Source organism: Rhagoletis zephyria, unplaced genomic scaffold (genome assembly GCF_001687245.7).
Source record: "Rhagoletis zephyria isolate East Lansing unplaced genomic scaffold, Rhagoletis_zephyria_1.1 Rzeph_scaffold_00241, whole genome shotgun sequence".
In the NCBI taxonomy this organism is placed as follows: Eukaryota; Metazoa; Arthropoda; class Insecta; order Diptera; family Tephritidae; genus Rhagoletis; species Rhagoletis zephyria.
Genome location: NW_016157325.1, coordinates 70291 through 87266, shown reverse-complemented (window position 1 = coordinate 87266; position 16976 = coordinate 70291). Strand labels below are relative to the sequence as shown.

General features: G+C 36.2%; 1 protein-coding gene across 1 annotated transcript in view; it reads left to right on the top strand.

Annotated features, from left to right (window-relative positions):
• The window catches only part of Nep3 (M13 family metallopeptidase neprilysin 3), a gene marked incomplete at its 3' end in the record, with an annotated part of 293210 nt that overhangs the window by 230729 nt on the left and 45505 nt on the right, over positions 1-16976 (top strand). The window contains exon 6 of the mRNA XM_017609640.1: positions 8502-8996. Within this exon, the coding sequence (XP_017465129.1) occupies positions 8502-8996 (495 nt within the window). The remainder of the gene's footprint in view (positions 1-8501; positions 8997-16976) is intronic.

Here is a 16976-nt window from a genome sequence, read left to right as displayed (position 1 = left end):
ACTGGGTTGAGGAATATGACGATACAGCTGACACGGTCGGTTGGAATAATTTGCAAAGGTTTGTTTATGCTAAGCAGTTGCTCAAGGGAGCTGCAAAATTATTCGTGCGTGGGTTAGTGGGTGTAAGGGACTGGGGCAGTTTAAAGCAAGCCCTTACCGAGGAATTTGGTAAGAAATTATGTGCGTCTGAGGTACATCGAGCGCTAAGAAACCGGCGCAAACAGCCAAAAGAGAGTTTGCAGGAATATTTGTATGCTCTGTTGGAAATGGGCAAGCAAATCGCATTGGACGAAAGGAGCGTTGTAGAGTATTTCGTGGAGGGTATACCGGACGTTAGGGCAAACAAAAGTGTTTTGTATCAGGCTAGAACTGTTAGTGAATTGAAGGAACAAATTCGTGTGTATGAGAAGGTTAAGGGTGCGCAGTTGCCGACAAGCAAAGGGAGTTCAGCACAGGTACCTTCGAGTGATAAAGGACAAAGCGAAAGAAAGTGTTTTAAGTGTGACAAACAAGGTCATATTGCACGAGAGTGTCCAGGGGCTGGGTCAAGCAGCGTTACTTGTTTTAAGTGCAAGCAAAAAGGTCATTATGCTCATGGATGCAAGGGGCAGAAAGACAATGCAGTCAAAAGTGAGCGTGTGAATACAGTAGGTAACAAATCAGAAAAGTTTGCCAGTAAGGGTGGAATGATTTTCGTTGACGCGACTATCAATAACTTTACTTTTAATGCATTAGTGGACACAGGATGCATTGCGTGCATCATGAGATATGATACATTGTTTATGTTGGGCGATATAGACCTTACTGGTGAAAAGCAAAAATTGGTTGGTATAGGCAAAGGCGAGCTTACCACATTAGGCAGCTTTACGGCCGATATGAAAGTAGATGGGTTAACATTGAGCGTAACGTTTCATGTAGTTAGGGAGCGTGATATTCCGTATGCAGCAATGATCGGAAATGATGTGCTTCAAGATGTGGAGTTAGTGTTTAGGAAAGGAAGCGTGGAGTTTAGAAAACCAGTGAAAGCTGCTGAGATGGCAGTGGAGCACGCGGTAGCTGAGATGGTTACTGGTGGTGCGTGTGGTGGTGCTGAAGGGGTTGTGTCAATCCACAGTGAGAAAAGGGACTATGAGGATAGTCGGAATACGGTTTTCGGGGAGCAACAGAACGGTACTAGAGACATTTTGGAAGCAGGATCCCAGGTCACGGGAGGTAACAAGGGTTTAACTAAAGAATTTGAAATACTATGCTCAATAGAAACCGAAGAAGGCGTAAAGTCAGATAAGGTTGATCTGTCGCATCTGAGCGAGTGCGAATACAAAGCCGTTAGCAAATTAATTAACGAATATTATCCAAAAAAGCCACGTAGTACGCCAATACAAATGAAATTGATTTTAACAGACGAAAAACCAGTGTTTCAGCGGCCACGTAGGGTGTCACACGCTGATCAACGCTATATAGACGAACAAGTGGCAAGCATGCTGAAAGAAGGTATTATTCAGAACAGCGTGTCTGAATATGCATCACCAGTAGTACTAACAACAAAGAAAAACGGAACAAAACGTTTCTGAAGGAACAGTCATTATATATATGGACGACATCGTCATTCCCGCCAAGGATGAGATGGAGGGCCGAGATAAGTTAGAGAAAGTGTTAAAGCATGCGAGTAAAAGCGGTTTGGACATTAGGTGGGAGAAATGCCAGATTTTGAAAAAACAGATAAATTTTTTGGAGTATATTGTGGAGAATGGGAGAATTCTTCCTTCGGAAGAGAAAACTAAGGCAGTGAAGAATTTTCCAATTCCTGCGAGCAAAAAAGAACTGCAACGATTCTTGGGCTTAACATCATTTTTCAGGCGTTTCATTCAAAACTATGCGATGGTCGCTAAGCCGTTGTCAGATTTACTTCGGAAGGACGAGAAGTTTGAACTGGGTGAAGAGCAGTTACTAGCAATTCAAGAGCTGAAGCGTGCGTTGGTAAACGCGCCCGCTTTAAAACTTTTTGATCCCATAGCAGAGACAGAATTGCATGCAGATGCGTCCAAGTTTGGCTATGGTGCAGTTTTGTTACAAAGAGACACGGAAGATCGTTCGCTACATCCTATAGAGTATATGAGTCGTAAAACATCAGCAGCGGAAGAGAAGTACAGTGCGTTTGAGCTGGAGGTTCTGGCAGTTATAAAAGCGTTGAAGAAGTGGCGTATTTACTTGAAGGACGTTAAATTTAAAATAATCAGCGATTGCAACGCATTTGCAATGACGGTAAGAAAACAAGACGTACCGGACAGAAGTATGAGGTGGGCAATGTACTTACAGGAGTACAATTATGTGGTCGAACATAGGTCGGGAACGCGCATGAGGCACGTAGATGCTCTCAGTCGCGTATATTGCTTGTTGGTAGAGGACTCGCTAAAGTTTAGAATAAGAGAAGCGCAGTTACAGGATGACTGGATAAGAGCCGTGAGAAAGATCGTGGAGACCAGAGAATATGAGAATTTCTTTTTAATCAATGATTTGCTTTATAGCGATCCAGTAAAGGAGCTATTAGTTATACCTTCCAGTATGGAAGATGAAATTATAAGGTTGGCGCATAATCAGGGACATTTTGCAGCCAAAAGAACACAGGAACTAGTAGAAAAGAGTTATTACATTCCAAATTTAAGTAAAAAAGTACAAGATATAGTAAATTCGTGTGTAGAGTGCATCATAATAGATGCAAAGCGGGGGTTTGTTGACGCCAATCGACAAAGCTTGTGAGCCACTAGGGACTTACCATATTGACCATGTCGGTCCATTAACTGAAACACGGAAGAAATATAATTATATTTTAGTAATAATAGATGGGTTTTCGAAATTCGTTTGGTTGTACCCAACGAAATCAACCGGGGTGGAGGAGGTTATAGACAAACTAGGAAAACAATCGGCTGTTTTTGGCAATCCGAAACGGATTGTAACCGATAGAGGGGTTGCGTTTACATCAAATGTTTTTAAAGATTATTGCTCTAAAGAGAATATACAGCATTTGCTAATTGCAACTGGTGTGCCTCGGGGCAACGGCCAAGTGGAGCGCGTCCATAGGACGGTTGTTCCAATGCTGTCTAAAAAGTGTCAGAGTAACCCGACTCAGTGGTATAATCACGTTGCGAAAGTACAGCAAGTTTTGAATAACACCGCACCTCGAAGTACGAAGATAACACCCTTCAAAATTCTGACGGGATTAGAGATGCGAATGACAGATTACCAAGATTTGCAAACAATACTAAGGGAAATAGAATTAGAGGAGTTAAACACTGAACGTGACTCAGCAAGACAGAATGCGCGTGGTAACATAGAAAAGATACAGAGAGAGAACCGTAATACATTTAACAGAGGTCGGAAAGAAAGTACTAATTACGATGTTAATGACTTAGTTGCCATCAAAAGAACCCAGTTTGGGGTGGGCATGAAATTGAGACCGAAGTATTTGGGACCGTACACGATAGTCGCTAAACTAAACCATGACAGATACGAAGTTGAAAAAGTTGGGAATCAGGAGGGACCAAAAAAGACTACGACAGTGGCTGAGAATATGAAAAGATGGACTTAAGTATTCGAGGTCGAATAATATGTCAGGACGGCCGATTGTAGGATAGGACTTAGATATATGGCAACCATCATTAAAGGGACAATCGACTAAGTGAGGCGGCAACCTTGCAACTTGACGAAATAAGACCGAAGCGTCCATCAATAGGTTTAAGAAGTAGAAAGTAAGAATGTAAGAGTTAGTCGAAGTAGAGAAGTTAGCCGAACTACACGCCATTGTAGCCTTAGCCGTTTAAGTGAAATTGAATTAAATAAAACTGTTTTTGTAAATTATATCTAAGTACAATCGAGTGCGTTTTAATTGTACTACATCTATTTAAGAGTTTGACCAACCATCCCTTCGATGACAGGCAAAAGCCCTGGTGCAGACAAATCCCGTACCCCGTTCTAAAAAATCATCCGTATCCCATCAAACATAGAGTCATTAAACTCCATAACTACATTTTATTTCAAGGGTTATATCATCAAGAGTGGGAAACTGCTATTATTATTCCTATTGCCAAACTAAATACGCTAATGATATTTTAATTTTTTCTAAGACTGAGGACTTGACGCAAGTAAAAATTATTTTTTCTAACATACTAAACGATCTAATCAATTGGTCCAAATCTTCAGGAGCTCAGATTTAAGCTGAAAAAGTAATTTTTTCGCATATGCAGAAAATACAAATAAATACATACATCCAACCCTCTCCTTGTCTAACACCCCTCCCCTATACTGATACATTGAAAATATTTGGATTGATTTTTTACAATAAACCTACTTTTAAGCAGAACTGTCATTATGTAAAAGTTGACTTTGGGCTCGTAATTTATGGACACTGCGCAAAAAAACATCTTAAATTGCTAGAAACACCTTACTATGTAGCAGAGGAGAAAAAGCATCCGTGCATTTCCCACCTCGCCAATAAAAGCTATCTCTCACGTCGAATCCTGCTTTCAACAAAAAGACTGATGTAGCAAACACCTTTATTTCGTATATTAAGCTACATCAAAGATTTCGACATCATCCGATGCTTACTAAAGTAAAAACTCTACCGCAAGGGCATTTGCCCAGTTTGATACTCATAAATTACCTGGGAGCTTATTTTCACAGACGGTTCCAGATATGGTGGTAACAAAAGGGCTGGGTGTTACAATTGTCTTCAGTGCTTTTCCCCCGTACTGCTCGGCATTTACAGCCGAATCAGCTGTACGTTTCGCCTCTATAAACGAAGGAAATTTCCTCATCTGAACGGACAGTAAACCAGCCAGCGAAACCTCTTTTAATAGTGCTAATGATTCTCATATAATTTCGAAATCACGTGAAATACTCTTTTGACACAATAACACAATTAAAATTATGTGGTTACCTGGGCACATCGGAATAGAAGGGAACGAATTTTCACACCTATGATTTCTGCATTAAAATCTTAGTTTAACATAGTATTTACGTCTAAAGAACTGACATTTTCATTATTCTGCCAAACCCTTTATCAGCAAATTTTTCTATATAAATAGTTATAATTCGAATTGCAATAACCTCTATCTGATCTTTAAACTAAAATTAAATGAATTAAAAGTAAAAAACTAGTTTTAGTATATTGCGTAAATATTTAAGACATGCGTATGTACTTAAAATTATTAACACTTTTAAAAACAGCTGACAAACCAGTTTTTTTGCTCTCCTGAAAAATTGAGTTTTTGCAGATAGAGGGTATTGTCTATAAGCCCTCGGTATATTTACTTAAGCGAATCAATTTTTTACATCAAAGATTTTTATAACATATTTTCTGNAAATATTTAAGACATGCGTATGTACTTAAAATTATTAACACTTTTAAAAACAGCTGACAAACCAGTTTTTTTGCTCTCCTGAAAAATTGAGTTTTTGCAGATAGAGGGTATTGAATATAAGCCCTCGGTATATTTACTTAAGCGAATCAATTTTTTACATCAAAGATTTTTATAACATATTTTCTGGGAAGTAGAAAAAGTGGAAGGTATTTTATGTACAGATATGTAAACAAAACTACTAAGTATCTTATTTTTTCTATCGGTTTCCAAATATTTCTTTTTTTACTTTTCTCTTATCAAAAGAGTTTTAATGTGTACTATTTTTTTTTTTTGTATAAAAACAAAAGCTTATCTAACTTTGTAGTATTAGCAACGGGATTTTTCGTGCTTATTCGTGCTTTTATGAAATTTTACTGAACGCCCATGCACGCACGAGTTCGTGCTGACAGCAAATATTCCGGCCCGTACCCGCGGGCTTACGCAGGGGCCCGTGCCCATCTCTAGAACGAACTGTGCACACTCCAATAGAAAAACTGCCTTTTTAACACCCTTTTATTAATTTCACCTGTATGTTTGTATGAATGAATGTTTGTAACCGACTCCTTTGGAGACGATTTTGACCCACTTTATACGGACACTTATCAAGAATCAGCGACAATATAATAATTTCATAAATTTATCTCATTATCCTGATTAGGATCGCCAGGATTAAATAATTTCCTCACACAGCCTCTGTGTGAGAGCAAGTGAGACAACTACGCTGTTTCACCTGTATGTTTGTATGTATGTATGTATGTATGCATGTCCCTGCAAAAAATGGGACTAATCCGGGATGACTCCGGGAGCAATCGCAAAGGAGCATGCGACTAATACCTCTTTTGATCTCTTTATATGGAATGAACTGATCGCTTTTGTTCGAGCATGTCCTATGAAGAGACTAATTGTTCACCTTTATACCCGAAAGGGTATAAAAAGCGAATAGTCACTTTTAAAAAATAAAAATTTTCGCCAGCTGAGATTCGAACCGGGTTGCTCAGTTTTGTTAGGCGAATACTCTCTCTGTGTGCCATTTCATTGGCGCGTATTCATAGTCCAGCAACTAAGTCGAAAGTAACCAAGTTGCAACTTAAATTTAAGTACCAACTTAAAATTTACCTTTATTCATAGTCGCATTTCAGACTTCTACTAAGTCGATATTTCTTTACGATATTTTGGAAANCTAGTTGGGGACTAATTGATCTCCAATTATAAGGGATGAGTCGAGACTAATTGAGCTCCATTAGTACCCGTATGAGACTAGTTGCGACTAATTAATGCCCAATTGTACCCGATTGAGAGTAATCTCGGAATACTCTCTTTAGAGATTAGTCAAAAAATTTTTTGCAGGGGTATGTATGTATGTATGTATGTATGTTTGTAACCGACTCCTTTGGACTCGATTTTGACCCACTTTAAACGGACAGATTTAATTCAAACTTTGTACACTTATCAAAAATCAGCGACAATATAATAATTTCATAAGTTTATCTCATTATCCTAATTAGGATCGCCAGGATTAAATAATTTCCTCACATTTGCCTCTGTATGAGAGCAAGTAAAACAACCACGCTGTCTGCGTATGCGTACCGTCTACTTACTTTCCGGCTCGAGCACTCTAGCATTTAGAAAAAATTTTATTTTTAACAATAATCGAAGTAAAAAATTAAAAATAAATATAGTTTAAAAAAACTAAAAAGCGCGCTTTTAAAGCATATCAAACTAAAAAGTAAAAAATAATTCTTAATATATGCTGAAAATAGTAATGAACAAAAAATAGTAGTATTATTGTGAAAAAGCGTGGGGTGCTCTTTGCCATATTTTTCGTCTATCGAGCAACCCACACTTTTTCACAATAATACTAGTATTTTTTTCATTATTATTTTCAACTTATATTAAGAATTATTTTTTACTTTTTAGTTTGATATGCTTTAAAAGCGTGTTTTTTTAAACTATATTTATTAGCTTTTCTCTCTGATCGTAAGGAATTTTTTTTTTGGCTTGGAAATTTCAAGAATTTGATTAATTGAAACAATTATTTAAAAAAAATTCAGTACAATGAAGAATGACAATATCAGTATCAAAAGATAAAATTTAAAGAAAATTAGCTGGTTTTGTGCAAAAGGGTATGAAATTGTCCTTTTTACTTTATTAGATTAGAATAAAAAAACAATATTAAAAATTTTCTCTTTACTGGATGTCTCTACTATTAGTCTATATCGCACTGAATTTCATATCCTTGAAGGTTCAAAGTTCTTGATAATTAATTGGCAATTCATTTGTGTCAAATTCTCTATGCAACCCCTGCTAGGCATGTTTAATTTTGACTAGGAGGTATGTTTATTGAACAAAGAGCAGTCAGCTGCTTGTTTCTGGTCCTCTTTTACAGCTGATATTCCATCAGGGATGGAAAATTAAATTACAAAATTGTACCTAATTTACGGAAAACTTTAGATAAAAGTATATAGATGTACCTAAAAAGTAAATATGTATTTCTATATAAGGAAAATAGGAGGATAACAATTCCCATCGATACTATATCAAGTTCTGCACTCACATTAAACAAATTTTGGCTATTCTTTTCTCTTCGAGCAGCGCGAAACAAAACTATGTTGTAGAAATGGTGAATAACTTTTCTCCCAGTTCTTCGATCTGACGTTTTAAAAAGAAATATTTTCCGTTTATCTGGCGAAATCAACTACAGTTGCGTTACTTTGACCACCCTTCTGTATCATTTGTATGTTTCTTCACAAATTATCAGACTAAAATTGCAGGGGCTAAAAAACTGTGTACTCAAAAAAATTCTAACACTTCCGAGAAAAAAGTTTGAAACTTAGGTGAAAATTTGTTGCACTTTTTTGAAGTCTTCTACCAATTGTTAAACTTGGGTTTATAAGGGGTTTATTAGAGAAAGAACTGTATTTTAATTGAAAATTCTTAAAAATAAATAAATAAACATAAGTTGCACACAATATCACTTTGAAATGGTGTGCTATAGATATGACCGATACTGTATCTGTACGTATTGTTTCTTATTTCAACAAAATATTATAATTTTATGTATGAGTTTAGGTATATAAATACACACATTTGCTTCATATTTTTCAGGTACAATTTCAATTGTCTTTTTGCGTGGGCAGTCGGTGAGGATGATAAAAATTCTTCCCGCCATGCCATACAAATCGATCAGGGTGGTTTAACACTGCCGACACCTGACTATTACAACAACAAAACCGAAATCCACCGCAGAGTCTTAGACGGCTATATAGAATATATGACGAAAGTTTGTGTTCTACTGGGCGCTGTTGAATCAGACGCCCGTCGCCAGATGGAAGCAGTGATTGCGTTTGAATCGAAATTAGCGAACATTTCAATGCCACTTGAAGAACGTCGTAACGAAGAAGCTATGTATCATCCGATGAATTTGGTGGATTTAGAAAAAATAGCACCATTCCTGAACTGGACTGAACACTTTGGCGACGCAATGCTATTAGTAAACCGAAGAATAACGCAGGACGAAATAGTTATCGTTTACGCTCCGGATTTTTTAAAGAAATTGTCAGCAATCATCATTGAAATGGAGAAAACAATCGAAGGAAAAATGTAAGTAGACCAAGAGAGCACGCCTTCAATCTTTCAAGAGTAGACCAAGAGAGCACGCCTTCAATCTTTCAAGAGTAGAATTAGGCTTTTTGCACATTTGTCGTCCAATCATAGTTGTGTTATCCTCTCGACCTCAAATTTTGAGCTGCGCACATGTATTTCAATGGGGCATGCACCAGGGTTGCCAACTTTTGCATTCTTTAAATCGGGACGCACAATAACTCTGTTCTTTTGCTCGTCCGAAGGTGCCCGAAAGTGCCCAATTTGTGTTTCTTTGGTTGGTTCTCGGGCTGTTGAAGGCAACTTTGAGCGAATAATATTTGCTTCTCACTAGCCCGTAGTCGGCCGGACTATTTTTCAAACTGCCAGAAGAAGAGGAAACATTTTAAGCATTAAAATTTTAGCTAATAAATATGTGCATATCGATGGCTGAGTGAAAGATCGACCTATCTGGGAAGCCCGTTCGAAAACACCCTATTACACAACCATTTATTTCAGAATTTGGTTGAAGAACGCTCTATTTTAGAATTTGATTGCAAACGCCTTATCTCAGAACTCAGGGTGTTTTTCAATAAAGTTCTGAAAGAGGGCATTCCTCAATTTCATTCTGAAGTATGGCGTTCTTTAAAAGTTTTCTGAGATAGGGCGTTTTCGAACTGGCTGCCGAGATAGGTCGATCAGCCATCGATATTTAGCTGTTTTTCTTTCTTTTTATAAGGGGAATCAAATGAGCAATTATTAAAGTTATTGAGTTTGCTGCCGCTCAAATCTTTTGTCTTTTTTAGTAGTTTTGTGCGATTTGACATTAAGAGCCCTTCCGTACGTGCCGTCCGTTTCGATATATGAAATTGCTTTTGATAGAGAGAAAGAGATGCAACGACAACGTCATCGTCATGCAGCGGTGTTTTCGTTAACACGAGAATCCCATAAGATAGGCCGTGTCAGCTGACACTGTCTACGGTTTTACGTCGGTGGCTGGTTGTGCTCTTAATTTTAGGCACGAACATTTGTTTTTTGTGTTCCCGTGGTTTTGGGCAGTTTATTCACTTTGGTGAGAGCATTTCGTACTTAAGCCCCCATGTGGAGGGAAAGATGCATACAAATTTTCTATAGTTTAAGATAATAATGTTAAACAATATTTTAAGATCTCAAATATTTAAGATCTCTTTTGAGAGATAGTAGTCGAGGTTTAATTTAAGCCAGGTTCCATCACCTTTTGCTTATTTGTTTTTTTTTTTCAAAATCTGGAACTGATGGAAACTTTATGCCGTACCACCATATATGTAATACTTCTATATTGGTAGTAAGCTAACATTTCAATGTGTAAGCATTCCGAAATCAAAGCGAGACAGTCTAGTACCGTTTTTATAAATGTATTGTGTACTTGAGTGCCGTTTTTGTAAATGTGTCGTGTACGTGTTTATTTATAAACGTGTGTGTTCCTTTTCTTTCGTACGTGTTTATTGATATATCTGTACTGTAGTGTTTTCGGACGGTACTAGCTCTTACTGCCAATATAGTAGTATTACATATATGCGTACCACATATATTTTTTATGCTTTTGTTGGCCTGCGTTATCCATTTACCAATGAGAAAAAATTCAGATTTCCGTTTTTTCTACAGACATTTTTCCTTATGTGGTCAATAACACCCTTCGATCCCCTATGTAGTTATAGTTTAACAAAATAATTCAATGAATATCATCGTGCATGTGCAGTAGACTGCGCCTTATTTTTCAACTTTGTCCTACAAAGCAAGACTCCCCCCAAAAGGGTTCATTTGGTCATAAAAACGTGACCTGCGAAAAAGTTTTAATATCGGATAACGGAGAGACGTGCCTCAAAGGCCCTAAAGTTTAGCAAATTCATGGAATTTTTCACAAAGCGGTCAATATTTTGCCGTAAGTCAGTGGGGAATTTAATATATTTTAATGGCACTTGATGAAGTTTTGTCCCCCGATTTCAAAAATAGCTACAGTAATTTTAGACTTATTAAGAATTTTGTTTAAAACTCAACGATCTTTTGCTTTAGACAAATTGTTATTGTCAGTGTTGCCAAGTTTTGAATTTTAAAAAGCGAGGTTCTTTATTAGCCTCGTTTGCTGGCGAGAAGCTGAAACACAAAGCAGAAAATAAAATGAGTTTGATCGAAAAATATATACATATGTATGTATATGTATATTTCCAAATGTAGAGGATGTAAGTGGTTGCAGTCTGGAACTGAAATTTGTTTGATTACAATGAAGTTTAACTACATAGTTTAAATCTACACTGCAGTCTCTTATGATCTCGTTAACTAAAGGAAAGTAAAGACATTTTCTTTCCGACAGCTTAACATCTGAAATAGAACGATATTTCATTTCCCTATTTAATGTGTCTTATTTGAGCGTATTATCCACTGGCGCATAGTGGGGAAAAATATTTTTGTGTTAAAGAACGCTGTATACTCTTCAAATTCCACCTGGTTTCGATTATTCTCTTTTTTCAAAAGGCTCGTCAGATAATAATTTTACTGTTAGGAGATGCTGTTGCTTTTTTGAATAGTCGTAAAAAACTATAACAATTTCAGCCCAAACTAAAGGTCCAAAGGTCGCTTCCTACTCCCAGCATTGGCGAATTACCGAATGTAATTCTGGCATGATTGAAAGCGCTGCCACATATTTTGTATGTTGCCACATATGATTGTCATTGTGACATGGTTTTGTTTCCATTTTTTAAAGTTGCTTAAAAAACTTACGATTGCTATAAATTTGCCCCTCTTTTTTAAGATTTCCAGATTTGGTGTCTTAAAACCAAAAACAAAAGCACCAAGCACTAACACAAAAATTTTCGCGTTGTGAATAAAGAAAAGCTCTAAATTTAGTGCGAAAAGCACCAAGTGGCAACAGTGGTTATTGTGCTGTATATAAAATTAAAGTCGCAGATAAAAACTAAAATTTTCTTCAGATCCCCAAAAAATGGAAGTGTGGCTAGCGTTTACTTTACTGTCGCATTTCACGAGCTTAGCTAGCGACGCACAGTGTTGCGTCCCCATATGTAGCGGAGGGAAAAATACTAAATATGGTTTTATCTTCATGAAAAAGGTATAGCCAATCCTTCTTCTGTGATTCCTTTATTCCTTTATGCCAACTCATTTTTTTTATCCCCGTTGGCCCCGAGAATTTCCCAGATGTGGTGGAATTCCCGCACTTGCTAATTCCATACCAAAAAAACTAAAATTTTGTATTTCAGTTCCTTGAATTTATTAACGAATGTACATACATACAGTGACGAGCAAAACTGTAACATGGTGTAACACTTTTTATTTTAGCCACCGCTATCTTTCCTAGTTGTAACGACTTTCATACTTTTGTTGTATATTCTTATTGGTACACCGCTACTCCCTCTCTCATAAAGATTTGAACTCTATCCAACAACAATAATAAAACCTGCAGGCAAAAATGTAAATTAACAGTTTTGCACTCACTCACAGTATTGCATTTTATAGTTATCTTTTAATTTGTTGGAAGTCAGATGACTTTTTTCTGTATTGTAATTTATTCAAGAAGCGATTACTAGTAAATAATATGGTTAATCAGGAAACATAAATGTAAATAATAGATTTACTGCGGAAAGGCGGGACCGTAGGAAAAGTGGCAAAAAATTGTGGAGTTCGCCACATGAAAATGTTAAGACTGAGAAAAAATATAGCCTAAAGTGTTACTAAGGACAAAGGAAGTCGGCAAAAAAATATTACGGTCCGATATCTTGTGAACATAGTAGCAAGTAGCGCTGCAGCCACTATTACAGAAGCGCTTAGGGTATTAAAATTGAAAGCAAAGCAGTAGACAGCTAGGTGAAGAATTGTCAAATTGAACGCAAAGGCATAATAAAAGTAGAAAGACCATTTTGATCAAAATACATGTGCGAGAATGGTAGCATTTTGCTGGATCGCACGAAAACCGGACCGTTGCCTATTGGGATATATTCGGCCTTACAGAATGCAATAAAAAACGCATTTTTAAGATTTAATTGAAGGTTTGTTGGTCTCACAAGACTTAATTAATCGCTTTCAATCAGATGGCCGGGCATGGTATTGGATCAAAGACCCAAATTAAGCCTAAGCGCATCATGCAAGGCAAACTGTGAATCACAGTGGTCAGTCAATAATAGTTTGGGGTTGTATTTCAAAAATTTTTTTGGTCCGTTAGTACGCATTATGCGTAAGGAACAGTAGCTGTTCATATTTCAACAAAATTGGCAAGATGTAGTCGAAAAATGAGAGTTTCTGCTGAAAAATCACCCAAAACACACTGCACATGTTCGCAAAGACTGGATGCAAAAGCAAAAATTTGCTAATTTGAAATGACCTCCACAATCCGCGGATATGAATCTCGTCGAAAATTTTCCATATCAACTAAAATCGCAGCTTACTCAGTATCCAAGTCCGCCAATGGATACATGAGCTGTGAAAGCAAACCAAGGATCTATCTCCAGAATTTTTACAGAGATACACTTAAGGTATTCCAAATTGCATCCAGAAACTAAAAAAACAAATATGCACCAATGTACCAATAAGAATATACAACAAAAGTATGAACGTCGCTAGAACTTGGAAAGAAAGCGGCGGCTGATATAAAAAGCGATACACCATGTTACAGTTTTGCTCGTCACTGCACATATGTATAAAATCAAAATAACAAAACAAAAAACATATAATTAGTCCGGTCAATGTAGACATTCGAGGTTACAAAAATTCCCACCCAGCTGAAAATTGGTAGGATTGTTCAAAACACCATCATAAATGAAATCTAAAAAGTCCTCATCGATCCGATACCTGGAAAAAAAGTTACTCGGGGTCAAAGGTCACAAAAACGGGTTTTTCGCGATTTTCAGCAAAACGGTAAGTATATCATAAAATTAGTTTAGACAAAAAGTGTAGGTCAGATAATTATCTATAACAAATGTCTAAATACTTTTTGTCCTAAGAGCCACCGTTTCCGAAATATAACGATTCGGGTGTACCTGGCGTATGAGTAACACGCTTTACTGCTCGTATTTCATACAAAAAATCTTTGCGCATTTTCATTTGACCACTCATATATCGTATTTATCCATCGATATTCTTCATCACTACTTTGATTTTTTTTGTAACAGAACGGGTTTTAGTACAAATGCTAACATTTGGCACAGAACCTGTTATTTTTGAAATTTTTTCTCTGTTAAATTTTGATTTTTTTCATTTTTTTATTAAAAAATCGAAAAAGCTGGAATGATTAATTAATTTGTCAGAAACTGTAAGCCCTATCGGAAAGTGATGTATATACGGTTTATGGAGAATTTCATTGGCTTTCATTTGCCGTATTTTGTTTGAAGAGTTTTAAATTGGTTCGTAAGATATACGTGATTAAAAGGAACCAATTTTTGCTTTAAGCTGAATAACGATAAATTGCAAATATCTCGAAAACGTATCCATAAAAAAAATTAACTCGATTTTCGGAATCACCGAGCAATTCTACGTAGGAAATGGATAGTGGCGTCTTGAGAAGAAAAACCAAATTAAAATTTGTGATCCAGTGTTATCTATAAAAAATGTCTAAATACTTTTTTCCAAGAACCACCGTTTCCGAGATATAACGATTCAAAAAGTTGGAAGAATTGTAATAGGCATAATATAATATAAGTAAAAAAAGATGGCGTGGAAACGTGTGCATATTACTATTACAACTCTTCCAACTTTTTGAATCGTTATATCTCGGAAACGGTGGCTCTTAGGACAAAAAGTATTTAGACATTTGTTATGGATAATTATCTGATCCACAATTTTTGTCTAAACTAACTTTATGATAAACTTACCGTTTTGCTTAAAATCGCGAAAACCCCGTTTTTGTGACCTTTGACCCCGAGTCACTTTTTTTCCAGGTATCGGATCGATGAGGACTTTCTTGATTTCATTTATGATGGTGTTTTGAACAATCCTACCAATTTTCAGCGGGGTGGGAATTTTTGTAACTTCTCTCCTATTTTTGGTCTAATTTGACCGGACTAAATTCATTTCTCAAAAAAAATCACGTTTCTACCCCCAGTGCAGATTACCTGTTTAGTTTCGATTTTGAGATTGAAGATATAAAATTAAGAATAATGACCATTTACGACGTTTATACGTGAGCTATTTATAAAAAAAAATAATAATTAGAAAGTACCTAACTCACTGTTCGTGCAATGCACAGAGGGGTATTTGGCCGATTTAGGCGCCCAAAAGTCGATTTTCCAATTCCACTTTTTCTTATATAACTGAATATAGGGTGAATCGAATATAATTCTTGGCTATATTCCGTTATTTAGGAGGGGTATTTAAAGGAGGGGTTCAATACAAAAATTTGGAGAGTTGCAGGGAGAAATTAGTTGTCCGTACATTTAGAAAAAAACTCTCTTCTTAATGGTAAGTTCTAGTAAAAATTTGCAAATAAGTTTTTAAGGCAGTAAAATCGTAAGAATTTTTTCTCAAACAACATATATGTATGTATATATCTCATTACTTTCAACAATCAATTCTTGTAAATATGTACATGTATATATACATATATACATATATATATATATATATATACATGTATAAATATGTATATGTAAAAAACAGGAACACTTTCAAAACAAAAAGTTTAATTTTTTAATTTGTGGGCACACCGCATACGTTCGGGTAAAGCTCTTCAAATCGATTGCTGGGTTTTGCAAAAAAAATAAGAGGTCATTAATACTCTCGGACCTCGGGCTGCCTGGCTATGGACAGGTCTATGTACATGAGAGCCTAACGAGATCTGCGCGGGAGGTTATGATGTATGCTACTGAGTGCAAGAAGAAAAAGCTTCTGTCGTCTGCTTTCTCTATTCGGGGAAAATTTATATTAGGCTGAAACCACACGAAGAGGCAAAAGTCGTGTTCAACAAAAGAGACGTTGATGCTCTTCTCAGCGCTAAGAAAAAAGGTCTAATTATTTACTTAAAATATGATTTATTTATTTATATATTTGTGTATTTTTAACTATTGCCTAATGCTTCCGTCTATTTTAGTTCTAAGTCTTAATTCTCTACTGCCTTTGTTGAATTACTCTCAGCTTACTTTCCCTCTCAACGTATGTATCTGTAGTTCAGGGATGAAAAAGTAGGTACAATTGTACCTTTTTCCGACGTTTGATGACTAAAAGGTACATTAGGTACAATCACTGGATTTTAGGTACAATCTTTGATCAGATTCATTTTTCTTTTTCCTTTACCGTATTAATATATTTATTTGTAGGCATGGGAGAAGCTTTGCATTCATTTTGGGGTCAAACGGAAGAAATTCACAAGCTCATTACTCTCTTAAACATTTGCATTTATAATGGCCACTACGAAAAACTAACACTTTACTTAGCTATCCTCGAATTCGTAATTCTTATTATATTTTTTTATAAACGAAATTTGAACTAATTTCTACCGTAAAACGTCATTGCTCCCTAGACCGACACCCATTTCGAATGATGGTGTGAATCCTACAAACGCTCTACCTTTGCAATTGGTGGAATGCATTTTTTAGTCTATTGAAACCATATAAGCCAAAGTTCCCCGCATATGAAAACATGTTTACTTTTGTATTAATTTTATTCTCACGCACAGCCTTTTGTCTAGGATTCGTCAAATTTCATATTTTCTGCAGTTGAGACCATAGCCATATTCGGATTTTTTTTATTTCTGGAAATATATGTATTTAAAATGCTTTCGAAGTTACTTACGGCACTTCCGATTATTTTCTGTAGACTTCCTACACCTATTAAAGGGAATCGAATAAATTAGCCGGCTTTTGCTGGTGTTTTATAAAAAGCTGGATAAAAAAGGAAAACTTCCCAAAGTGTGTTTTTTGTCTTTTTCCCCAATATTTTTCAGTAGTCAAAATTCGACAAAAACAAAACTTCTCCGATTCTCATTAGACTATAGTCTTTAGATATAAGCTCAGTTAAAAAAAA